This window comes from Palaemon carinicauda, chromosome 27 (assembly GCF_036898095.1).
Source record: "Palaemon carinicauda isolate YSFRI2023 chromosome 27, ASM3689809v2, whole genome shotgun sequence".
Lineage (NCBI taxonomy): Eukaryota > Metazoa > Arthropoda > Malacostraca > Decapoda > Palaemonidae > Palaemon > Palaemon carinicauda.
In genome coordinates, this window is record NC_090751.1 from 76,859,056 (window position 1) to 76,885,439 (window position 26,384).

The 26,384-nt window shown below is 39.9% G+C and overlaps 1 protein-coding gene across 5 annotated transcripts in view; it reads right to left on the reverse strand.

The window, feature by feature from the left end:
* LOC137620760 (TGF-beta-activated kinase 1 and MAP3K7-binding protein 1-like) overlaps positions 1 to 26,384 on the reverse strand; it is an 827,205-nt gene that overhangs the window by 347,257 nt on the left and 453,564 nt on the right. For all 5 annotated transcript variants that reach the window (XM_068351167.1, XM_068351165.1, XM_068351166.1 and 2 more), the window contains one exon: positions 22,962 to 23,115. In XM_068351167.1, the coding sequence (XP_068207268.1) occupies positions 22,962 to 23,115 (154 nt within the window). The remainder of the gene's footprint in view (positions 1 to 22,961; positions 23,116 to 26,384) is intronic.

Sequence of the window (26,384 nt, forward strand, 5' to 3'; positions counted from 1 at the left end):
AGTGATGGGGGAGGCCACCAGCACAAGCACTGGCCTACTTACAAACTTTTTGGCCTGACAACCATTCACACATTTCTTTGCAGCAGCCCCAAATTTGGAGTGGTAGTAGCATAACTGCGGCCGGTGGCGTCAGTAAGTGGCATGAGAGGTATTTGGTTGGGGCATAAGAGAAAGGTGGTATGTGTGGGTGGTGGGCGGTTTTGTCGTCGCTCCGGCATGTTACGGTATGGGCGTCTGTGTACTACCGCATTCACATCAGCTTCAGTCACTGTTTAATAGTTGTCTACTCTGTCAGGAGTGGAGGCGTTCATGGAAGTCTTGAAGGTGGTGAAGTGGTTGTCCATAAGGGCGTCAACTTTGTTCATCAGGTTCTTCATGGGCAAGATATCAACATCGGGGATGGCAGCACGTACAGGTTCGGGTAGGCACCATACTCAAAGGGCACAAAGTAGATTCACTTCACAAAGAGAGCTGTCTGCGGCATGTAGCAGGTGAGCGATACTGGTCAACTTCCCTGAGGGCGAGCGAAGACTTTTTTTTTCCCAATGGTTGATGAGAGCTGGAAAAGTTTCACTATGCGGGAGGCTGGTGATGGCGAGTACTGCTCCAGGAGGTATGATTTAAGGGCGTTGTATCCTATTGGCATATCACCTTGCTCGCACAGCCAATTGGATATTTCCGCGAAAGTGTTCTTGGGAATCGCCGCGAAAACGCAATCTGGTTTGGTGCTTGATTGAGTCACGCCCTTGATGCAAAACTGGACTTCAACTAGCTGGAACCAGGCGAATACTTCTCTGCTGGCGAAGAACAGTAGTTTCAGAGGTGTGGCGTTAATAGTATAGTTAATGTTGGGAGGAGGCATCAGCAAACAGGACACAGCAGTGAGGGGGAAAGTGGGAGGGAGCTGGACACTCTGGTGGTCACCAGTGTGTGAGTGAGCAGTTAGGTGACAACTGAGACAGCATAAATACATCTAACTATACTTAAACGGACAGCGAGCTTTTTATATAAAAGTTTATGTGCAAGGCCATAAAAATTCAAACAGATCAAAGCAGAAAAAAAACAAGCTCAAACTGGTTCTGTTGACAGATGTGAGAGCATAATATACAAAAAAAAAAAAAAAAAAAAAAAAAAAAAATATCGTTACCATGTACGACTGTCAAACACGTGTGGTACACTACCCTGGGGAACTCCTTATTGACTTATCCTCTCTGAAAAAGTTTCACCTACTCCAACTTGAAAAACTCTACGTGAAATAAATGTTTGAATGAAGTATACCATATCTCCATACAGTGTCATATGCCTTTTCAAGGTAAAAAAAAAAAAAAAAAAAAACTTATGTGTACATGGTGCTCTTTGGAAGCAAAGGCTTCACGAATAGAGGAATCAAGTCATACCAGCACATCAGTTGTTGAGAGCAGAGCAGTTTACTAAATCCACATTGGATAGGTGATAAAATACATTTCTTCTAGAGGTACCACGCCAGTCTTGCACTGACCATCTTTTTCATGATCTCACATCAACAAAATATCAATGCAATTGGTGGATAATTTGCAGGATAAAAAATTATCCTTACCAGATTTTAAAAATGCTAAAATAATGGCATAACTATGATCATGCCATAACCTGTTAATAATGCTTATAATAAATAATTTAGTATTAACAGGTATATGGTTATTCATATTGAATTCCCTCGGGTCCAGCGGCTGTATCATTGCAAGCAACAAGAGCGGAATCAAATATTGTAATATTAATCTTTTTTCTGTTGTAAAATTTAGAATTTCTGTTCTTCAAAGTTTCTATACTGGTGACCACGAGCTGCTTCACACTTGCAGGATATATTGTTGAAATGATCGGCCAAGGCATTACTAACACCAGTTACTCCAGTCACACACTAACCATTCTCCTTCAATACCGGTGGTGGGTTGCAGGTAAATTTGCCTGCTATCTTTTTTTCCTTTCCTCCATACAGAAACAGTGGTGTTCCCCTGTTAACTGAGGAAGAAAATGTATCCAAGACTGGTGACCAGCTTCTTTCATTGTACGGCGGAACTGTGCTCTATATTTCTTGTATATAATTAAATTCTTCTCTGTACGGTGTCTATGCAATAGAGTTAAAAGATTTTCTTCTGGCTCTGTGCAATGCAGTTAGTGCTGAAGATCACCATGAGACTGGTCGCTGTTTAAATAACCTTATTGTCTTTGGAATTGGAATGATTCCTGCTGTATGAAGAATCCGATTCAGTAAGTCTATGGCATCATCAACACTTGTAGGCTTCTACACTCCCTTTAATTGTACTTAGCACCCACAATCTATTCCAATCGACCTTGACAAGGTTTCACCGTGGCGATCTCTGTAAGGGTGGATTATGGTTGGAGTTTATAATAATTGGTGCCAATTATTGGAGGTTCTTCAATCAAATTCGAGAAGGTAGTTAGTTTGAAATTAAAAGGCCAATGCAAGAAAATGTACCTGTCTGAAAATAAAAGTATGTGGACTCATGTTTATTAAGGAGTCCCACATCCTTATTTTCCATCGGAGTCAATAACCTTCAATGTCAGGATGCCAGAGAACTTCAAATCATTCATTCATTCATTCTTCATTTTCCATGTCATTGCTAAAACATCACCCCATAAATGATGCCTACCTTTTAAATCTCCCAGTTAGAAAAAAGGTTGAGGGAATTGTTGAATCATCTCTGCATTATTATGAGAGATGTTGTCATTTGGGGGCAAATAAAGAGCACAAATTGTGTATTTTCTCCCTATATCAATTTGTACAACAACTGCTTGCAGAGGGGTGCAAATAGACAGGGATATTTGGGGAACATCTCGACGAACGTATATAAGACTTCCCACATGGCTCCCTGCTCGTTGATCATATAGTGTCCTACAGCTATCATACTCTCGAGGACAAGGAGTAATAGCATCGAGGTTGCACTCCTGTAGACGTACAATTATAGGGGAGCTTGAGTTCTTCGTACTTCGCACTTGAACCCTAGCAATTCCATTGCAGAATGGAGGAAAAAACTAAGGTTTATTTTTTGGAAGACACCTTGGATGGAGTCTTCCCATTGGCAATCTTTGATCTAACACTATTTCCCGGTGGTATCTCTAGAGAGGATCTAGATATATTGGGTTTTGTGTTTGTCTTTTTCTTGGTGTCCTTTTGATCTAATTGTTAAGGTGTATGGTGAACGTAAACTTGAATTTTTGATTTATTTAATTTGTCTTCCAGTTGATCAGGAACATCAGCAGACAAGACATCATATTTATTTGAAGTCGCGACTTTAATGTATCTTATGGTAGGAGGTGAGAGAGGTGGAGGTCTCTCTCTCTTTCGATTGAAAAGTCGTGGGCTGACAGGTTTTTACAACTTCCCCACAACAGGTGAACCAGGTAAATTGGTTTCAAGTGGAACCTCCATCAAATCAGGCAAGGAGACGGCCTGAGAGAGGTTTGTACTATTGTTTAGAAGGGGAATAGATGGCTTTTGATTGATTGATTGAAAGTTTTCTGGCATCCTGACATCTAAGGTCATTGATGCCAATAGCATTTATTATATATGAAAAATAAAAGAGAATTCAATTAAAACCATAAAAGTTAGGAAGTCATTAAAATAGTTAAATAGTTGTCAGAAGACCTGCTTCTGAAATAAATCTAAAAATGTTGCTCGCAAAGTAGGACACATCATGTCCGAGAATCTTGGCAAGGATGAACCTGCCATCCTCACCTCGACCCTCAAAAAGATATCTATTTCTTAAATTATTATAATTAGGGCATTCGGTCAACAAATGCCTCACTGTTAAAGGTACTAAACAGTCCTCGCAATATGGTTTGTGTTGGCCCTTCAGCAGAAACTCGTATGTCAACCGTGTGTGACCAATACAGAGATATCTTTTCTCATTTTCGGGGTATCATGTTATACCTCCAAGGTGATATGACATTTGTTACTTCCCTCATTTTATTGCCATCTAGACTATCCCAGTGCTGTTGCCATTTATTACATACCAATTTCTTGATGTAAGGTAGGAAATCATTACATGGAATGGGATACCTCCTTGGTAGCAACTCGGATACCACATTCTTCGCCAGTAAATCTGCCTTCTCATTCCCAGACACACCTACACGTGCTGGAACCCAACAAAATCGAACTGTTATACCTCTCCATCCAATAATAAAAATCCATTCTAAAATCTTTAGAACTAGAGGGTTACTAGAATTAAAAACTTCTTAAGCTTGATGAACACCCCTTGCATCACTAAAAATTGTAAAATTACCCTTCTTTTCCAAAGCTATTTTCTCAATAGCAGTTAGTATGCCATACAGTTCGGCAGTAAATATGGAAGCTGTTAGAGGAAGTGCACCTCTAATATTAAAATCATTACTATGTACTCCACCAGTATACTCCATCAGTATATATAAAAGTCGATCCATGTTCTGCAACATGTTCCATAAAAAGAGACCTGGATTCTAAGTGTCATATTCTTCTTAACTCCAATAAAGTATTTACAAAAAGATACGTCAGGTAATTTCCATGGAGGCATTGATGATAACTTGAATGGAAGTACCTTAATTCTAATTATATCCAGATTGTTTAATAATTGTTTCACCCGAAACCCAAAATGGTTAAGGAGATTTTGGGTGCAACTCAAAGTATGTTGAGTGCCTTACAAGGCTTGCGGTCATAAAGGTTAAAGAGTTAGGGAGTCTTTGCAATCTAAACCAATAACGAATAATAGATGACATTCGGTAAAGGTCTAGAGGCAACTCCTCAGCATCAACAAGGAGACTTGTGATAGGTGAGGTTCTAGATGCTCCTGTGGACAATCTAATACCAGCATGATGTATAGAATCTAATATTTTTAACCGGCTTGGAGTGGCTGAGGAGTATATTTCGCATCCATAACTAATTTTGGAAAAAATCAAGGCCTTGTATAATCTTAAAATAGTATTGCGGTCTAGCCCCCATGATGTATGGGACAATACTTTTAAAAGATTCAGAGCCTCAAGACAGTTAGCTTTTAATGATTTTAAGTGAGGACCCCTGTAAGCCTACAATCAAATATCACCCCTAAAACTTTAGCTTCACTTGCACATGGGATCCGTTGACCTTCGATGTATATATCCGGGTCTGGATGTACTCCCCGGATATGACAGAAATGGACAATTGTAGTTTTACTTGTCCAGAACTTAAATCCATTCATATCGGCCCACTGGATAATTTTATCAAGAGAGAGTTGTATTTTTCTCTCAACAATTGCCATTCTAGCTCCAGCAAATCATATGGAGAGATCATCCACAAATAAAGTTGAGAGAACATCCCATGGAATGACTGAGGATATCCCATTAATTGCTAGTGCAAAAAGGGTTACACTCAGCACACTACCCTGAGGAACTCCTCCTTCCTGGCATTTACTCTCTGATAGAGTTTCCCCAACTCTCACTTGGAAAACTCTATGTGAAAGAAATGACTGAATAAATTGTGGTAGCTCTCCTCTTAATCCAAACTCATGGATTCTTTTAAGTATACCATACCTCCATGTGGTATCATATGCCTTTTCAAGATCAGAAAAGACTGTCCCATGGTGTTGTTTGGAAGCAAAGGCTTCAGTCGTTGAGTGCATTTTTCTGAATCCACATTGAATGGGTGATAAAATACCCTTCTTTTCAAGGTACCACATCAGTTTTACAATGACCATCTTCTCCATGATTTTGCACAAACAAGATGTTAATGCAATTGGCCTATAATTTGCTGCTAAAAACTTGTCCTTGCCGGGTTTTAAAAAGGCTAAAATAATGGCTAGTTCCTAAACACTTGGATAACTATGATCATGCCATATTCTAATAAAAATGCTTGAAATGAAACAGATTTTGAGCAAAGCGAAAAATCTACTTTTGGGTGATATGGTCATGTTGTCATGATGGAAGGTTCCCTTAGGCAGCTTTCTAAGGGATATTTGGCTACAGTGATATTCCCAGAGAATTGACCACAGGTCTCAAGAATTCTAACTCCTGGCACGAGTATCCTTAAAATAACTCTCAAGGATATCGCATAATATCAGGGGACGTATTACTAGATACGACACATGGCAATCTTCACCCTGAAAAGAGTTTTTGCTCTGAGGGGGAAGAGTGGCGAATTTGAAGGGGAGCCGTTATCAAGGTTACCTGGTGGATCCCCTCCCGGTACCACCCCGGCGAACTATTCCTTGTTGCAATTAAGCATGGATAGCCGCTGATAGAGTAGTTTCGGGTTGGGATGTGTGACATATGTGTATACTCCTTTTTAGAAATGAGGGCGGGTCCATCAGGACGATATGGCTATCTCACCCAAAAATAGATTTTTCGCTTTGCTCAAAATCCGTTTTTTGGGCTCAGCCATGTCATCCTGATGGAAGTTTACCAGAGAATTACTTGAAAGTACTATATCTGTGGGTTTGTATAAGTGCCTTTACTTTGAATGAGTTCCTTATATGGTCTCCTAGACCTTTATATATGACAGTGCCGTTATTTGTCATATCCACTAAGCTTGGAACTAGCTTAGGGCTTCCTGCCCCCTGCAAGGGAAGTGTCTACTTCGACTATAAAGATTCAAAGTTTGTATCTCCATAGGGATGGACGGTAAATCTTAAGAGATTACCCTTTATCCCTTGGAAATCTGTACTCTGATTTCAAGTTGGTTCCTTCTAGGGCTTAATTAAAACTCTAGTATGCTTTATTCGTCTGTTACTGAGATGGCAGCAATAAGACGCAAATACTTTCAGTATTTTACCTTGTAGCTAAATTATCAATTGTAGTTACAATCAGGTATGAATCTGATCCGACATTGAAAACACATCAGGGTACATATTTTTCTCCTTTTGGGAAAAAATGTAATTTCATCGAAATGATGCCATTCAATAGAGATGTGAAACCAAATCTGACTGATCTGTACAGATTTTGGAAATGCATGAACACTGTGACGCCACGTTCACTCGGCACTGGTGTTATCGGTCAGATATGCACCTCTGTGGAAAAGTGTTAATCATAGTTATGATTTGCACTTGAGGGTAAATGTACCCATGCACCCGATGCACTGGAAAGTCCCAAAGCAGTTCACTGTTCATCGCAGGCTTAGACGACGGGTTCTTTAGAAATACCCGCTGCCACCACAACATGTTTTATCTTATGTACTTGCTTCGAATAGTGTTGGAAGAAGTTCCGTGAAGAAGCCATTTTCTTAGGATCATGAACTGCGGGTGAGCTGTCAGGATCTGCTCTGTGAATAAGTAGGTGAGCACTGCTCTCAGTTATTTTTGGGATAGATTTTTTATCCTGAGGTATCGCCTCGGAAAAGCTGTCCTTCCTTGAAGTCTGAAGTTCTACGAAGATAGTCCTTAAGACCCTCTAATGGGCATAGGGAGACATCTTCCTTCAGTGGGCAGATTCTCCAAGAACCCCACCTTTTGGTGGGCAGCCCGTTTTGGCGAGAAAAGTAGGATCGGGAAAGGATTCAGTTCTTCCTCTTCTGTGAACTGAATATGGCCTATATTTCATTAACTCTAGCCTCTGAGGCTATTGCGAACAGAAAATTGACTTTTTGTATTAGCTTCTTTAGAATACAATCCTCATTGTTTAAGGTTCGAAGCATAGTGTAAGACTTTGACCAACAACCATGTAATAGGGTTAAACTTAAGGCACTACCCTGGGGAACTCCTTCCTGACATTTCTTCTCTGATAGAGCATAACCCAACTCTCACTTGAAAAAAAATCTATGTGAAATAAATGACTGAATGAACAATGGTAGCTCTCCTCGTAATCCTAAATTATGGATACTTTCAATTATACCATATCTCCATGTAGGATCATATACCTTTTCAAGGTAAAAAAAAGACTGTCATATGGTTGTTTGGAAACAAATGTTTCACAAGTAGAGGACTCTCAAGCGATATCAATGCATCAGTCGTTCAGGGAATTTTTCTAAATCCACACTGAATATGTGATAAAATACTTTTCTTTTCAAGCACCACATCAGTCTTGCATTGACCATCTTCTCTGTGATTTTACATAATCAAAATGTCAATGCAACTGGTCAATTGTTTGTTGCTAAAAACTTACCCTTATCGGGTTTTAAAAAGGCTAAAATAATGGCTAGTTCCCAAACACCTTGATAACTTTGATCATGCCATATTCTCTTAATAATGCTTAAAATAAATAACTTTGTATTAAAAGGTACATGTTTAATCATTGCATATGGAATTCTATTGGATCCAGCGGCTGTATCGTTACAAGAAGCAAGTGCAGAATTAAATTAAATTAAATTAAATTATGTTGCAAAATTTAAAATTTTCTTTTCTTCAATGCTCCTATACTGGTGACCAGGAGCTGCTTCACATTGACATGATACATTTGAAAAATGATCAGCCAGGGCATTGCTAACATCATTTGCTTCAGTCACATACTGACTGTTCACCTGACACTGGTGGTGCGTTTGGGGTAAATTTGGTTGCAATCTTTTTTATCTTCCTCCATACAGAAGATGGTGGTGTTCTACTGTTGACTGAGGAAACAGAAGATACCCAAGATTGGCGCCTAGCTTCTTTTATGGCACGTCAGAACTGTGCTCTACACTTTTTGTATGTTATCAAATTATCCTCAGTACGGTGTCTATGCACTGTAGTCAGAGGTTTTTTGGTGGCTCTGTGCAAGAAAGTTAATTCTGAAGACCACCAAGGGACTGGTCATCATTTGAATACTCCAGTGGTTGTGGGAATCAAATTGATTCCTGATGTATGGAGAGTTTCATTCAGTAGGTCAATGGCATAATCAATACTTTCAAACTGTTCTACACTACCCTCAATTTCACTTAGCTCAAGAAATTTAACCCAGTCCGCCTTGTCAAGATTCCAGCTTGGTGATCTTTGTAAAGGTGGACCATTGTTCGTGTTTATAATGATTGGTGCATGATCACTAGTATAGCCAATTATCTAATGTCCTCCAATCGAAATCAAGAAGGCAGTTAGAGCTTGCAATTGAAAGGTCAATGCATGACAGGTAACCTGTCTGAACGTCACCCCACAAAGGATGTCTACTATTCAAATCTCCCATTAAAAGAAAAGGTTGAGTGAGTTGTTGAATCACCTCTACTAAATTATCATATGATATGTTATCATTTGGAGGCAAGTACAGAGAGCAAATTGTATATTTTCTCCCTCTATCAATCTGTACAACCACTGCCTGCAGAGGTACAAGGATACACAAAGATATATGAGGAACATCTCGATAAATGTATATGAGACTTCCGCCATGGCTCCTTACTTGGTGATCATACGTTGTCCTATAGCTAATATATTTGCGAGGACAAGGGGTATCAGCATCAAGTTTGCTCTCCTGTAGACAACACAATTCTTCATATGGCCCTTAAACCCTGACAATTCCACTACAAAATGTAAGAAAAAACTATGATTTATATTTTGGAAGAACTTATGGATGAAGTCTTCCCATTAGCAATTTTTGATCTAACACTATTTCCCAGTGGTTTTATTAAAGAGGGTCTTTATAAATTGGGGTTTGTGTTTGTGATGTTCTTTTTTGTCCTTTAGATCTAATTGTTGAGGGGGATGGTCGACCTCAACTTGAATTTCTGAATTATTTAAATTGTCTTCTGGTTGATCAGAAACATTAACAGACAAAACATCATATTTATTTGATGTCATAACTCTAATATTTCTTATGGAAGGGGGTGAGAGAGATGGAGGTCTCCCTCTTTTACGATTAATAGGTGGTGAAATACCAGTTTTTTTTTTTACCTTCCTGACTAACTGTGCACCTGATAATTTGGTTTAAAGTGGAATCTCCATTATATCAGGCAATTATATGGCCTGGGAGAGGTTAGTATTATCCATTGTAATGGGGGATAAAGGTTGGATAGGGGTGGGCAATGTCTTTTTGTTGATAAACAATGGTAAATCTTTAGGAGGAGATATTCTTGCCTTATTATGCAGGACTTTATCAGGAGATGGTGATTTCCTCATTTGAGAACTACCTACAGTAGTAGGTGGGTTATATGACTCCCGAGGAATTTTTTCTCCTGTTTCAAATGTCCTTGCATAGGTAGTTGATTTATTTAATAATCTCTTGGCATGCCCTACGCTTACACGTTCAATTATTGACTTATTGAGGGCAGCTTCTTCTAACTAATGTAACTGGCAGTTCCTATCATTAGATTTATAACTAAAGTTGCAGTTCAAGCACCTTGCCTCAAGCGTCCATTCTCCATGGTAAAGAATGGAGTATTACAAATTTTACCAATCCTAATAACTTTGGAAGGATGCCCAAATTTAAAGCAATTAAGGGATTTTGACGAAGGAAAAATCTATTTCTGGGGAGAGACCTGTGGCGCCCGGTGAAAAGGGGTCCTTCTAATACACTTTTCTAATAAAATCTTCCAATTATACCAGAGAAAGATAAAAGCATGGAATGCAGAGGTTACTACCCTCGCGCGAGCACCTTGTGGGTGTCGTGTATAAAGCAAAGGCGCGTGAAAGCCACTATTCACAGGCTGTCTTCCATTTAGTTAATTCCTTTGTCAAAGGGATGGGCCGATACAGAGGCACCAGCCAATCTACCAGAGCCACGCCACCCACACCCCAACGCGAGCGCCATCTGAACAACATCCTTCTGTATTGGACATGATGGCTTGGAAAGGAAAGGGTGGGATCGTGCAAAAGAATAGGGAAGGGTTTCACCGGGCGCCACAGGTCTCTCCCCAGAAATAGATTTTTCCTACGTCAAAATCCCTTTTCTGGGTCGACCTGTGGCGGCCGGTGAAAATGTACCAGAGAATGCCTTCCAAGCCCAATAATAATTAGTAATGCAGGGAGAGAAAAAACACCATGTAAGGAGAACCATATATTATAACAAGGTAAGTAAGCATGAATCATAAACTAGTCACAGGACATAGTGAGCGTAAGGCTAAACACACATGATAACAAGAAACCTCCGAGTATCAGAGCACAACAAGCAACAAAACTGACATGGCTAAGAATATCCCACCACTAAATTACGGTAAACACATTAAAAGTTACAATCATCTTAACCTAATATGTAATAAACTAGGGCTAACGAACCACCAAGGAAGCGGCGTCGTGGTGCGAGTGGCGGGTTGGAGGGAGAAGAAAAGAGATGGATGAAAGGAAGAACAAGAGATCACTGGGGAGAGATACGGCTCCCAGCTGCAACCGTTGGGTATTTAAGGGCCTGTAAGTTCTTTAGATAGTGGTGTTTGAAAACCATAGGAGATTTCCAACCCGTGTACTTTTTAAGGTCATCAAAATCCATATTTTGGAAATAATTGATGGAGGTAGCTACTGACCGGATATCATGAGCATGGGGAAATGATCCCGGATTGGCCTATTTAATGAAGTAAAGGATCTGTTGCCTAATACCCTGTGTGGAAATGGTACCTCCTTGTTCTCTGATAAACAAGGGGCCAGACGATCGGGTAGCAGTCCTAGCTAAAAAGGCCCTGAGAGTAGTGACTGGATATAGAGAAGTATCTTGGAGAAGAGGAATAATCTTCCAAGGGGACCACCTATTTTGGGGGTCTCCATTCTTATCTAGGAACGCCCTGTCTGGAGAAAGAAGTACTTCACCTGAAGGGAGGAAATCTATGTTTTCTGAGTTTCGTGAGAGAGCTGCTAGTTCTGAGATTCTAGCACCCGAGGCCAAAGCTGTTAGAAATAAAGTCTTACTAAGAAGAGTGATATAGGAGCAGGATTCATTGTCTGTGTCGGAGGCAAGTTTGAGGACATCATTCAGAGACCAAGAGACCTTTTGTGGGCAAACCGAAGGTCGAAGCCTAGCACATGCTTTTGGAATAGACGAGAAATAAGAATCCGCCAGGTTAATGTTAAACCCAACCAGGAAAACCTTCTTCAAAGCTGACTTAATGGTGGTTATAGTGCTAGCTGCTAGGCCTTTGTCAAATATGGACCTAAAGAAGGAGATGGCTAAATTAGGAGTCACAACAGAGTGGTCTGAATTCTTTAAGAAATCTGCTAGTTTCTTAACTGCCGAATCATATTGGCGAATCGTAGAGTCCCTTTTGTCTGATTCTATAAAGAGGACATTATCCGGGTCGATGTTTGCATCCTTACGAGCCGCAATCTTCATGAAATCCACAAAGTTAGGGTTTTGGCTATCCTTGAGGAATCTGACACAGTCCGAGTTTGGACCACTTGGGTCAGTTTGGGGAATGGGATCCGGAAGGGACGGAGTTTCAACTCGAGGAGGAGAGGAAACCAACTGCTCTTTGGCCAGGGAAGTGCCACTAAAGCCACTGCCCCGTGGAAGGAGCGGAGTTTGTGTAAGACTTTCAGTAGAAGATTCACAGGAGGGAATAAGTAGATCTTCTGCCAATGGTTCCAATCCAGGGTTAATGCGTCCATGGCATAAGCCTGAGAGTCCAGGTTCGGGGTCACATAACATGGGAGTTTGTGATTGAGTCGGGTCACGAATAGATCTACCTGGAGACCTGGAACCAGCCTGAGTATCCACCGGAAGGAGTGTATGTCCAGGGACCATTCTGATTCCAGTGGTTTTGTCCTGGATAATGAGTCTGCTATCACATTCTGGAATCCTGCTAGGTGAGTTGCTGATAGGAACCAGTCTTTGTCGGCTGCCAAGGCGAAGATAGTGACCAGGATCTGATTCAGGTTGGGTGACTTGGATCCCCCTCTGTTGAGGCAGTGAACTACTGCCGTGCTGTCTGAGACTACTCTGATGTGGGTCGACCTCGGAGGAGAGATTCTCTTCAGGGTCAAGAACACCGCCATGGCTTCGAGAGCATTGATATGGAACTGCTTCATGGCGGGTGACCAAGAGCCCTGAAACATCTGATGTTGGGAGTAACCCCTCCATCCACTCAGAGACGCGTCGGTATGAATTGTCACTTGTGGAGAGGGGAACTGTAGAGGAACCGATTTGGAGAGGTTCCTCCGTTCGGACCATGGTTGTAGTCTCATTTTTAAGACAGAGGGGATCTTCGAAATCTTGTCTCTTAAAGGTATTGTCGCTCTCTTTCTCCAAACTCGATTGATGTCTTTGAGTTTGGCTTTTAATAGGGGATCGGTCAGTGAGGCAAATTGGAGAAGGCCGAGGATTCGTTCTAAAGCTCTTCTGGACACCTGTTTGTGTTTGAGAAAGTTCCCGACCTTGGAAGCTATCTCCCTTACCTTCTTGGGAGGAAGGGAGAGCCTGTGCTTTGAAAGGTCCCAACGGATGCCTAACCATTCGAAGTGGCTTGATGGTTGTAGGCGAGACTTTCGGAGATTGACTTGGAAGCCCGGTTTGGCGAGAAAGTGTAGTACCTTCGAAGTAGCTCTGTTGCATTCCTGGTTCGACTGGGCCCAAATGAGCCAATCGTCCAGATAGGCGATGATCTGTATCCCTTGGTTTCTGAGTTGTTCGAGCACCGTCTCCCCCAGTTTCGTGAATATCCTGGGGGCAATGCTGAGACCGAAGGGCATGACTTTGAATGCAAAGGCTTTCTTGCTGAGACGGAAGCCTAGGTAAGAAGGAAGTTTCGAGCTAATGGGACCTGATAATAGGCGTCGGTAAGATCGATAGAGGTGGTGACGGCCCCACAGGGAAGTAAGGTCCGTACCTGAGAGATAGTCGGCATACGGAACTTGTCGCAAAGGATGTAAGAATTTAGCTTCGACAAGTCCAGAACTACCCTCAACGCCGACAAGTCTTTCTTCGGGACTGTAAACAGGCGGCCTTGGAATTTCAGGGATCGAACCTGTTTGATCGCTTTCTTCTTGAGTAACTCTGTGGTGTACTCTTCCAGGATGGGAGTGGGTCTCTGGAAGGTCACTGGTGGAGGAGGGGATCCCTGTAGCCATTTCCAACCCAAGCCCCTGGATATTATGCTGTGAGCCCATGGACTGAAGGTCCAATGGTCTCGGAAGTGATAAAGTCTCCCTCCTACCGGCATTACATCATTGGGAGGGAGTGAACCTAGGTCCCCTCCCTCCACGGGCACCCCTTGCTTTAGGTCCGCCGCGTTGGCGGAATTGTCCTCTACCTCTGAAGCTTCCTCTCTGGTGTCCACGAAAGGAACCGGAGGATTCATAGGCAGGGTTGTATGCAGGAGAGGACATCCAAGAGGGGTTGGGCTGTGTACCAGGGGGAACAGCGAGATAGACTACTTGCTGAGGGGGAGCCGGTTGTTGAGAAGTCGAGGCAGCGGAAGACTGTGGCGACGAGTTACCCCGGACCGTCTTGTAAGGAATAAACCTCTGCTTCTTCTTGAAGAACGTCTGTTTCTGGGATTCGATCCTCCTTTTGGCTGAGAGACCCCACCTTACTTGCAAATTTTGGTTTGCCCTCGCTGCGTCCTGAAGAACCTTATCAACTTCGTTCTGAGGGAAGAGGTTCTTACCCCAGCAGGAGGACGATATCAGCCTGTTCGGTTCGTGTCTGATGGAGGCCTCAGACAGAACGAACTTCCTGCAACTAACTCGAGCCGACCAGAAGTCATGGAGGTCTATTTGGTAGGACAGCAGCTGGTTCTTTGTGGCGACTCTGAACAGCGTTTCCTCTGGGTAAACCGATGCTAGGGACTCCATGGAGGTGATGAAGTGGAGGGACCTAGCTAGTCTATTACGGGTCTCGAACTCACTCAGTTTTGAGAAGACTCTCTAGTAATCTGGGGAGCTTCTCAGAGAAAAGAGTAGAGGCACAGTCCGGGTCTAGCTTCCCCACTGTGAAGGTAGAAGACGCGTCATCCCAGGTTGCAGAGGTACCCGGAATAAGCAATGAGGTGGGGTCCGTCTAAATAACTCGTAAGTTATCATACACCCGTAGGGGGAGAGGTGAGGGAGGGAGAACCCGTTGAACACACAAAACGGAAAACGGGAAATCTGCTCACCCACCTGAGATAAGAAAGAAAATGAGAGAAAGGGGTAACTCGTGACTGCGAACAGAAAACGGGAACCCCAATCTCTCGCTCCCTTGGTCACAAAAACAGGACTTAATAAGCACACAACTATTATAAATGTATAATAATAAAATTGTAACATCAAAATAAGACTACGAACGAAGAATAGTGTCTGCTAAAACCTAAATTAAAGGGAGATAGTCGACTGACGAAAACCTCGGTGGGGCGGGTACTAAACTATAATAAAGCTAGAACGCTATTCTTGTTTGCAGACTGGACATGCTAGCAAAAAGTACCATGGGAATAATAACGATAATAATAAAGATGGTTCAAAAGGCATAAGGCCAGGGAACCTAAGACCAAGAACCTAAGTGACAGAGTACCAAACGGGCAAGACTAAGATGAACTCCCCAAGACAAGGGAAAAAACAATGGCCGCCGCGGACGGTCCTAGACAGAAATGATAAAACAGACTATACTGGATCTAAGACAAAAGCCCGGTACTACAAAAAGCTGTCAAAACAAACTATGGTACTTAACATTGGAATGGGTGAAGATGGAGCTTCGGTCATGACGAAATAAATTTACAAGTGTGAAAAACATGCCGAGAGCACAACAAATTACACACAATTCTAGCAGTCCAAAAAGAAGGATGTTGTTCAGATGGCGCTCGCGTCGGGGTGTGGGTGGCGTGGCTCTGGTAGATTGGCTGGTGCCTCTGTATCGGCCCATCCCTTTGACGTAGGAATTAACTAAATGGAAGACAGCCTGTGAATAGTGGCTTTCACGCGCCTTTGCTTTATACACGACACCCACAAGGTGCTCGCGCGAGGGTAGTAACCTCTGCATTCCATGCTTTTATCTTTCTCTGGTATAATTGGAAGATTTTATCAGAAAAGTGTATTAGAAGGACCCCTTTTCACCGGTCGCCACAAGTCGACCCAGAAAAAATATTGCAGTGGCTTCTCCTTAAAAGATCAAACTCTAATCCTCTCCTTTTCAATGTTAATGTGAAAAGGTACATCAGCATCCTGGAAGTTAAGGATAAACATTGATGTTCAAGGTACTTTATGTACTTTCCACACTGATAATGGATACATAACCAATATCTCCTCTTCCATAAATTCATATAGATCTCTATTGAAAACCACTCCTTCCATAGCCAATGTTTAGATGGGGGTTGATGTCCAATTTTATATCATCATGATCTCTCTTTATATTGGACAATATAACAGACTGTGTGTATGACCTGGCATTTATCAAGTAACTTTTCTTACCAAATCGAGATATATCTCCAAGTGCGATCGTTCCTATATTACTCTGAAGAAATTTGCAGATCTTAAAATAATTTTCTGTACCTCCTGTAGATTTTGGTTTTGGCTTTTTTTGGGATGGCATAACTATTTCTGTGTCTTTATCAATCCAGTCTGCTGGTCTGTGGACATCCAGATCTTTAGATACCCCATCACACAGATCACCCTTAATATTCATATTACCTATTTTAATATTCATGATGTTACAGCATGCATTGAATCCTTCCTCATGACAGTTAAATGATAACCAAAAATCCCATTTATTATCCCTAAGTTTCAGTCTAATTTCTTTTACTAATCCATAGCACTCAAATATTTTATGTAGCACATCATAATTAGCTAATGGGATTTGGGTAAAGTGCAGGATTTTCAATTTTCTTGTGTTGCCCAAATTACACTTTTTTATTTTTCAATATTCAAAGAAAGGTTCTTTTTAGTTCATGTCGTCAATGGAATTTTCTTTAAATGAATTTCAAGAGGTCATCAACAGTGCCGCGGGCACTAAAAGGGTAAATTTTTATTTGAAATAGCTTGATTACCCTGTCGAGAATATCAAAGCATCACATGTTGGAAAGGAAACTTGAACTCTTCACTATCGGCACAATGAGAGTATACTTCCCAGATGGTCCACTCCATACCCTACCCGAAGAATAGCATCAAAACCGATATAGAAGCACAGGTATACGTTGAACCTGCCTGTTAGTACTGAGACCAAGAAGTTACGGAATAATCCTCCCCATATCTGTTATGATGGGCTTATGGCCAAAAGCCGAGAGTCCTACCCCAGGCATTGGATCCCTCTGGATTCCAAAGACCCAATATTTGAGAATAGTTCGGCCAAAAAGGTCTAGTCTATCTTCGGGACGGCTGAGATCATCCAATACTCATGCATATAGCTTTGAATGCAAAAACCTCCCAACTGTGGTACCTTCTCCCATTCATCGAATCAGGCAGCAATAATGGATGTAGATACATACACCCAAGCAGGTATAATGAATGCAGACACATCCACGGCCCCCCTCCCCCCCAGAATGATATGCTGTGCTGAAGCTCAATGGCATCATCAAGGCATTCTCTCATTAGGAGGGAATCAAAATTGAAAAAAGTCCATTGACAGTCAGGGAGAGAGAGGACATGTCCAAACTCAACCAAGCCTAAAGAAAAAGTGATATCTCTCATTGCTGTAAGTATATATAGAGGCAGCTGGGTACCCCGCAGCCACCCTCAGCCCACACGCTCAGGAGGTTAGGCAGGATTGCCACTTCGCAATTAAAGTCTAATGGCTGCCTTACAGCTTCGCTAAAATATAACCCACATATATAACAGAAGGTTTGTTAGTTTGGGAACAAACTTGAACCTATTCCTATCAGCCCACTGAAAAATTTTGTCAATTTCGAGTTGTAGTTTTCTCTCAACCCTTGCCATTCTAGCTCTATCATCTACAAATAGTGTTGAAAGAATATCTTGAGGAATGACTTAGGATATCCCGTTAATAGCAAGCACAAATAGGGTTACACTTAGCACACTACCCTGGGGAACTCCTCCTTCCTGACATATTCTCTCTGACAGAGTTTCCTCCACTCTCACTTGAAAAAATCTATGTGAAATAAATTATTGAATAAACAATGGTAGCTCTTCTTATAATCCCAAATTATGAATGGTTTTAAGTATACCATATCTCCATGCAGTATCATATGCTTTAAGGTAAGAAAAGACCGTTAAATGATGCTGTTTGGAAGCAAAGGCTTCACAAATAGAGGACTCAAGTCGCATCAACACATCAGTCGTTGAGTGCATTTTTCTAAATTCATACTGGATAGGTGATGAAATATCTTTCTTTTCCAGGTACATCAGTCTTGCATTGACCATTTTCTCCATGATCTTACATAATCAATAGGTTAATGCAATTGGTAGATAGTTTGCAGCTAAAAACTTATCCTTACCAGGTTTTAAATAAGTTAAAATAATGGCTAGTTCTCAAATACTTAGATAACTATGATCATGCCATATTCTGTTAATAATACTTAAAATAAATAACTTGGTATTTAAAGGTACATGTTTAAACATTGCATATGGAACTCCATCAGGTCAAGGGGCTGTGCCATTACACGTAGCAAGAGCGAAATCAAACTCCTGTAAAAGGAGAATTGAATGACTTCACTTCCTGGTGTAAAATTAAAAAATTTAATTTCTCCAATTCCTAAACTGGTGACGAGGAGCTATTTCATTTTGGCATGATCCATTTGAGAAATGATCAGCCAGGGCATTGTTAACTTTAGTTGCTCTAGTCCCACACTGATCATTCACCTTCTTTTTTACTCTCCTCCACACAGAGGATGATAGTGATCTACTGTTAATGGAGGAAAAAAAAATACCCAAAACTGGCGCCTAGCATCTTTTATGGCACGACGGAACTGTGCTCCACATTTATTGTATAATCAAATTGTCTTCAGTACGGTGTCTGTGCAATCGAATTAAAGATGTTCTTGTGGCTCTGTGTAGGCCAGTTAGTTCTGAAGACCACAAGGGCACTGGTCATCATTTGAATAACACAGTTGTTTTAGGAATTGAATTGACTCCTGCTGTATGAAGGGTTCCATTCAGTAAGTGTATAGCATCATTAATATTTTCAAAATGTTCTGTAGTCCCTTCAATTTTGCTTAGCTCATGAAATTTATCCAAGTCCGGCTTGTAAAGATTCTGTAAACATGGACCATTGTTGGTCTTTATAATGATTGCTGCATGATCAGTAGTACGCCAATCATCTAATGTCCTGCAATCAAAATCGAGAAGGCCATTAGAGCTTGCGATTGATAAATGCACGACAAGGTACTTGTCTGGATATGAAAGTGTGAGGGCTCTCCTGTAATAAGGAGCTCAACATCCTCATTTTCCCTAATTGATATGATATTGCCCCTGGTGTTTGCTAAAACATCGCCCCATAAAGGATGTCTATCATTCAAATTTCCCAGTAAGAGAAAAGGTTGAGGGAGTTGTTGAATCACCTCTACTAAATTATCATACGCAATTTCATCATTTGGAGGTAAGTACAGAGAACATATTGTATATTTCCTTCCTATATCAATCTGTAAAACTACTCCCTGCAGGGGTGTACGAATAGACAAGGGTATTTGGGGAACATCTTGACGAACGTACGTGAGACCTCAAACATGGCTCCCTGCTCGTTAATTATAAGGTGTTCTAAAGCCTAATATACTCTCGAGGACAAGGAGTATAAGCATCAAGCTTGCTCTCCTGTAGACATACAACTATAGGGGAATGCTCACGATTTAGGAGCTTAAGTTCTTCATATTTCGCCCTTAAACCTTGACAATTCAATTGCAAAATGGAGGAGAAAACAATGGATTATTTCTGTAAGACATCTTTGATGAGGTCTTCCCATTGGCAGTTTTTAATCTAACATTATTTCCTGTAAGTTTCTTTAGAGATGGTCTTGATATATTAGGTTTTACATTTGCCCTTTACTTTGTGTCCTTTTGATCTATTTGTTGAGGCAGATGGTGGACCTCGACTTGAATTTCTGATTTATTAAAGTTATGTTCCTGCTGATCAGAAACATCAACGGACAAAACATCAAATTTATTTAGGTCATAACTTTAATCTTCCTGACAGAAGTAGGTGAGAGAAATGGAGGTCTCTCTCTCTCTCTCTCTCTCTCTCTCTCTCTCTCTCTCTCTCTCTCTCTCTCTCTCTCTCTTTTACGATTAATACATGGCGAGCTTCAAGGTTTTTTAACCTTTCCCTGTAGAGGTGCATCAGGTAAGTTGGTTTTAAGTGGAACCTACATCAAATCAGGCAAGGACATGGCCTGGGGAAGGTTTATACAGTTTTTGTAACGGGGGACGAAGGTTGTACAGAGATGGGCAATACCACAGTGTTAATATACCGTGGCAAAGCCTCAGAAGGTAATATGCTTTACCTCGTCACTCAATATTTTACCAGATGGTATATTTCTTTACTTAGAACTATTGGCAGTACTAAATGGGTTTGATCTTAATGTCTTTGCATAGCTATTTTATTCCTTTAATAGTCTTTTGGCATGTCCCACACTTATAGGTTCCAAACTGGATTTGTTGTGGGGAGCTTCTTTTAACTTATACAGATCACAGCTCCTGTCAGTGGATTTATGATTAGAGTTACAATTTAGGCTCCTGGTCTCAAGTGCACATTCTCCATAGTAAGATTTAGAGAAAATACCACACATTTTCTCATTTTTGCAAACTTTAGACGACTGTTCAAATTCAAAACAGTTAAAACATTCCAGTGGCTTCTGCTTTAATGTTCGTACTTTAATTATTTCATTTTTAATAATAATATGGAAAGGTACATCAGCATCCTGGAAAGTAAGGATAATCATTGATGTACCTGGGACTTTGTGTACTTTCCAAACATTTAGTGGACACATGACTAGTATCTCTTTCGCTGTAAATTCATATGGATTTTTATTAAAAACTACTCCCCTTCCATAGCTAAAATTTAGGTGGGGTTTGACATCTAACATAATATTATCATTACTGATTTTTAGGTTGTGTGCTTGATTTGTTATGGATAAGGAAACTATTTTTCTAAGAAGAGATATATCTATCGGTGCAATAGTTCCTACTTTTTAAAAAATTAATTCGCATATTTTCAAATAATTCAGCGACAAGCCACATTGGTGGTTTTGACTTTCTCTGGGAAGGCGTGATCAAATCAGCTTCTTTATTAAATCAGTCGGCAGGCCTACCTTATCGCAGAGAGCAGCCATAACATTGAAGTTATTAATTTTAATATTATTAAATGTTTCATCATGACTGCCTTGAGATATCCGTGAATCCCATTTTTCATATACAAATTTCATTCTTATTTCTTTTATATACACCATAGCACTCAAACGCTTTATATAGATTATCATAATTTGTCTATTGGAATTTGAGCAACATGAAGGATTCAAAGTTTCCTCGTGTTATCCGAATTACTCAATCTTGGAATGTCAGTAGCACGGTCCTTTCCAGTTTTGAGGTCATCAACAGAATTTTCCCTAAGCAAATTAGCAGAGGTCATCAACAGTGCCAGGGGGAAGAGGTGTCAGCATATCCAAGGAATAGGGGGTCAGTGTTTGAAGGGTCCATAATCAAGGTTGAGATTTTCTTTTTGTTTTTTGTTGGTTGTTTGGTGGGTTTACCTGCTTGAGAATATTAAGAAAGTGTCATACGTTGGAACGGAAATTTACCTGCTCCACTATCGGCACGAAAGTATACTTCCCATATGGTCCACTCCATAACCTACCCAAAGGATAGCACCAAAACAGATATAGAGGCACAGGTGTAAGCTAAACCCGCCTGTTAGGATTGAGACCAAGAAAATATGGAATCATCCTCCCCATATCTGTAAAGATGGGCTTCTGTCCAGAAGCCAAGAGTCCTACCTCAAGGATTGGAAACCCCCGGATTCCAATGATCCAACTCTTATAAATAGTTAATAGCGCCAATATGACCCACTCCTGAACTCCTATTAGAGCGAATTTTCTTCTCCCTCACGTTAGTGAGTGGAAATTGTCTTCTCCTCTTTGGTATGATGAAATTCTTGCTGAAACAAAGAAAAACAAGACGTACAAAAGCAAGTGAAGGTCAGGGGTCAAACTCAAACGTGTACTCTTTCTGAGGTTTGTGCACTATAAGTTCAAAGGATGTAATATTTCGTCTTGTGACTCATGGAATATATATAGATGCAATTGGTCCCAGTTTGTTTTATATCAAAATGTGATAATCATCATAGTTTACGATAACAGAAGAAATACTGCATTTTTTTGTAGGGATCAATGTTTATGGTTTATTGAGTTACTTTTTCTAATATCTCTGTAACTATGAAAGTAAAAGGATTTTGACAAAATATTTCGTATACGCACTCTCCATTGCCATACGAAGGTCAGCAAATTTTTTTTAGTATTTTGTGTTTTTTGTCCAGCTGGGCCTCTTAAGACGAAGAAAATTTTAGTCTGTCTGACATCCATAAAGAGACCCCAATAACCTCTCATGGAATTACTTCCTCCACCAATGACACCTGTGAGACCCGATTCCAAAATGCAAAGTCCCTACCCTACAGTGAGGAGACTGAATAGATGGGCTCAAGTGTAAACCAAACCCACTTGTTGGTAATGAGAGCATTTCAAGATTACAATCATCTACACTTTAATCATAGTGGCATGGAAACCGAACATAATCCCCAGAGTCCTATCTCGAAAAACCCTTCAAACTGAGAGCCAAATTTTTCCTTTGAAAGTGATAGTTGTTTATGCCTATATGGAAATACTTACACTCCTTTGTTCCAAACATTATTGGGTAGTTTGCAAAACCATCACAGATCTCACTACTGGTTTGAAAAAAAAAAAAAACTAATACCAGCAATGGTATTCCTTCCCTAATATCTAAACAGTGAAAAGAGGGTAAGAGGTTCGACAGCAAGATGGGAGATAGGGTTGATAAAATATGGACGTTAAGGAAAAAATAAGCAATAGAAAAAGTATGTGAGATTTTGAGTCAAAGGTAAAAAAAATTGTCAGTTGGCAAGCCCTTTCACCTGTCACGTGGTATTCAGTGATGGAGCAGAGTGACTACATAAAGGCATTCTCTAATTAATATGGGCCCTTCCCATAACAAAGTACACTAATAGTTTTCAGAGAAGAAATGGTTTACTTTCTCCTTTTAAAAACATAACATTTACCTGCATGATTCATCAATTGATATAGATGTAATATGTGGCTCAGCAATGACAGGTTCACCAGTAGCTGAACTTAAAATGTCAAATTCCATATAGCCACCTTTCATAAAATAGTTTCCAATACATCTTGTGAGTTCATGGTTACCAAGTTTAGCACCTATAAGCAGGAAGACAGACCAAATTTAACAGGCTAATAAAATACAAAATTTATTCAAATTCACTGATAAAACAAATATAATTAGGCATATTTGGTTATTAATGACTATTAATTATTCTATTTACCAATAATACTTCTGAAGAATTATGTTGATAAAAAAGTGCATCTAAATTTGTTTCTTGTTTTATAGACACAAACCCTTTACCTTCAATTTTGCCTCTTCACCAGTCTAGGCAATGACCTACAGTACTTGTTAAAGACAAGCAAAACAATAATTACTCTGTATGTAAGAAAACCTACTTTACCTACCAAATGAGCTTACTTCCTTTTATTAACTGAAGGGATTAGGAGGGTGGGAGTGAATAAGAAGAGATAAGAGCAGTAAGTAATCTTGGTCTGAGAGGCCATTTCATAATCATTCAATACAAGCCTAAAAGCCATTGTCTTTGAAAGCAGACTTTTTGCAATAAAATGCCTATCTACAATAAACAAATGAAAAGAGAAGAAAATAAAATATTAATAACAATAGAATAAACAAAATAACAAGTATATGCATACATATATGATAGCGATGGCCAACCTTTTGGTAATTGGTATCAATTTCTACCAGTTTCCATATGATCTACTAGACACGTTCATACCATTACCAACTAAAATTATAGGCCTGTTATAGGGATATACATATGTATGAAACAAGTGGTGAGAGTTTTCAGCCTCAGTCTTTACAAATTCGGCTTGGACAAGCCATCAATGAAGACTAAAAGCGAGAACTGAATTCACAACTTTAAATGAATGAATGATTTGAAGTTTTCTGGCATCCTGACATCAAAGGTCGTTGAATGAATGAAAGAATGATTTGAAGTTTTCTGGCATCCTGACATCAAAGGTCATTTACGCCAATACCGTTTATCATAAATAAAGAGCAAAAAATATTCAATTTAAACCATAAAAAAAAATATGTTATAAAAGTTAAATAGTATTCAAAAGACCTGCTTCTGAAATAAATTTAAAAATGCCACTAGCATTGTACGACATATTATGTCTAAGGATCTTGGCAAGGATGAACATGCCATCCCTCACCTCGAGCCTCAAACAAATATCTATTTCTTTCTGTGCTATAAGCGAGGCATTCAGTCAACAAATGCCTCACTGTCAAGGGCATCAAACAGTCGTCGCAAAATGGTTGGTGTTGGCCAGCCAGTAGAAAATCAATGTGTCATGCAAGTGTAACCGATCCGGAGAATGACAAAGAGTATTCTCCCACTTTCAGGGCATCCCATTATACCTCAAAGGGGATGTAACATCACTTATTTCCCTCAACATAATTTCCGCTAAAGTATTCCATTGGTGTTGCCAATTATTATAAATAAAATTCTTAATGGTATTTAAAAAATCATTACTGGGAATAGGATACCCTCTTGGTAGCAACTCGGCTACAGCATTCTTTGCCAGTGAATCTGCCTCCTCTTTTTGAGACACACCTATGTGTGCCGTAACCCAGGAAAACCGAACTGTTATACCTTTCAGGCCAATAATTAAAAACCACTCTAAAATCTTTAAAACTAAATGGTTACTAGAATTGACAACTTCTAAAGCTTATAAGACACCTCTTACATCACTAAAAAAAAGGTAAAATCACCCTCCTCTTTTAATGCTATTTTCTCAATAGCGGTTAGTATGCAATATAGTTTGGCAGTAAATATGGAAGATACTAGAGGAAGTGCACCGCTACAGTTAAAAGAACTACTTTATACTCCAAATCCAGCGCAAACATAATATTCAGAGCCATCATTATATACAAAATTTGATTCCCTATGTTCCATATGTTCCATAAGAGAGAACTGGCTTCTAATTCAATCATGTTCTTTATTATACCAATAAAATATTTAAGAAAAATATCTATGGTAATTTCCATGGAGGGGTTAGTGATATCCTAAATGGGAGAACTCTATTTCTTGCTATATCAAGACTGTTTATTAACTGTTTTACCCAAAAACCATAAGGCTGAGGACATTTTGGATGTAACTCAAGATATCTACAATGCCTTACAAAGTTTACAGTATGAAAGGCTAAAGAATTAGGAAGTCTTTGCAACCTAAACCAATACCGAACAATAGATGATTTTTGTTAAAGGTCTAAGGGTAATTCTCCAGCGTCAACAAGGAGACTTAGGATAGGCGAAGTTCTAAACGCTCCTGTGGACAATCTAATACCAGCAGGATGCATAGAATCTAATATCTTTAGTATAATTGTGGCGGCTGAAGAGTATATTTTACACCAACAACTTAATTTTGGAAAAAATTAAGGACTTGTATAATTTTGAAATAGTTTTGTGATCTGACCCTCCCCCCCTCCCATGATGTATAGGTTATACTTTAAAAAGATTCAGAGCCTCAAGACATTTAGCTTTTAATGCCTTTATGTGAGGAACTCACGTAAGCATAAAATAAAACATCAAACCTAAAATTCTAGCTTCATTTACACATGCAATCCATTGACCTTTGATGTATATATCCGATTGATTGATTGATTGATTATCAATTATTTGGTATCTTGACATCTAGGGTCATTGACTGCGATATTATTTGTTATAAATAAATAAATGGTAATTTGGTTTATAAAAATAAAAGCAAAAAGATCCTTATAATAATTAAATAGCCTCCAAAACACCTGTTTCTGAAATAAATTTAGAAATACCACTAGTATGGTACAACACATCATGTCCGAAAATCTTGGCAAGGATGAACCTGCAGCCTCAAACAGATGTCTCATTTCTTTCAGTACTATAAGTGGGACAATGGATCAACAAATGTTTCACTGCTAATGGTACCAAATAGTCGTTGCAATATGGTTGTTGTTGGCAATTTAGCAGAAAACTGTGAGTCAACTGAGTGTGACCCATGTGAAGACGACAAAGAGACGTCTCCCACTTTCGGGGCATCATGTAATACCTCCCAGGAGGTATGATATTTGTAATTTCTCTTAATTTATTGCCTTCTAGACTATCCCAGTGCTGTTGCCAATTATTATAATACAATTCCTTGTAATGATTTACAAGGAATGGGATACCTTCTTGGTAGCAACTCGGATGCAGAATTCTATGCCAGTGAATTTGCCTTCTCATTCCCAGACACACCTACATGTACTGGGACCCAACAAAATTGAACTGTTATACCACTCAGTCCAATAATGAAAAGCCATTCTAAAATCTTTAAAACTAACAGGTTACTAGAATTAAAAACTTCTAGGGATTGAAGGACACTCCTTGA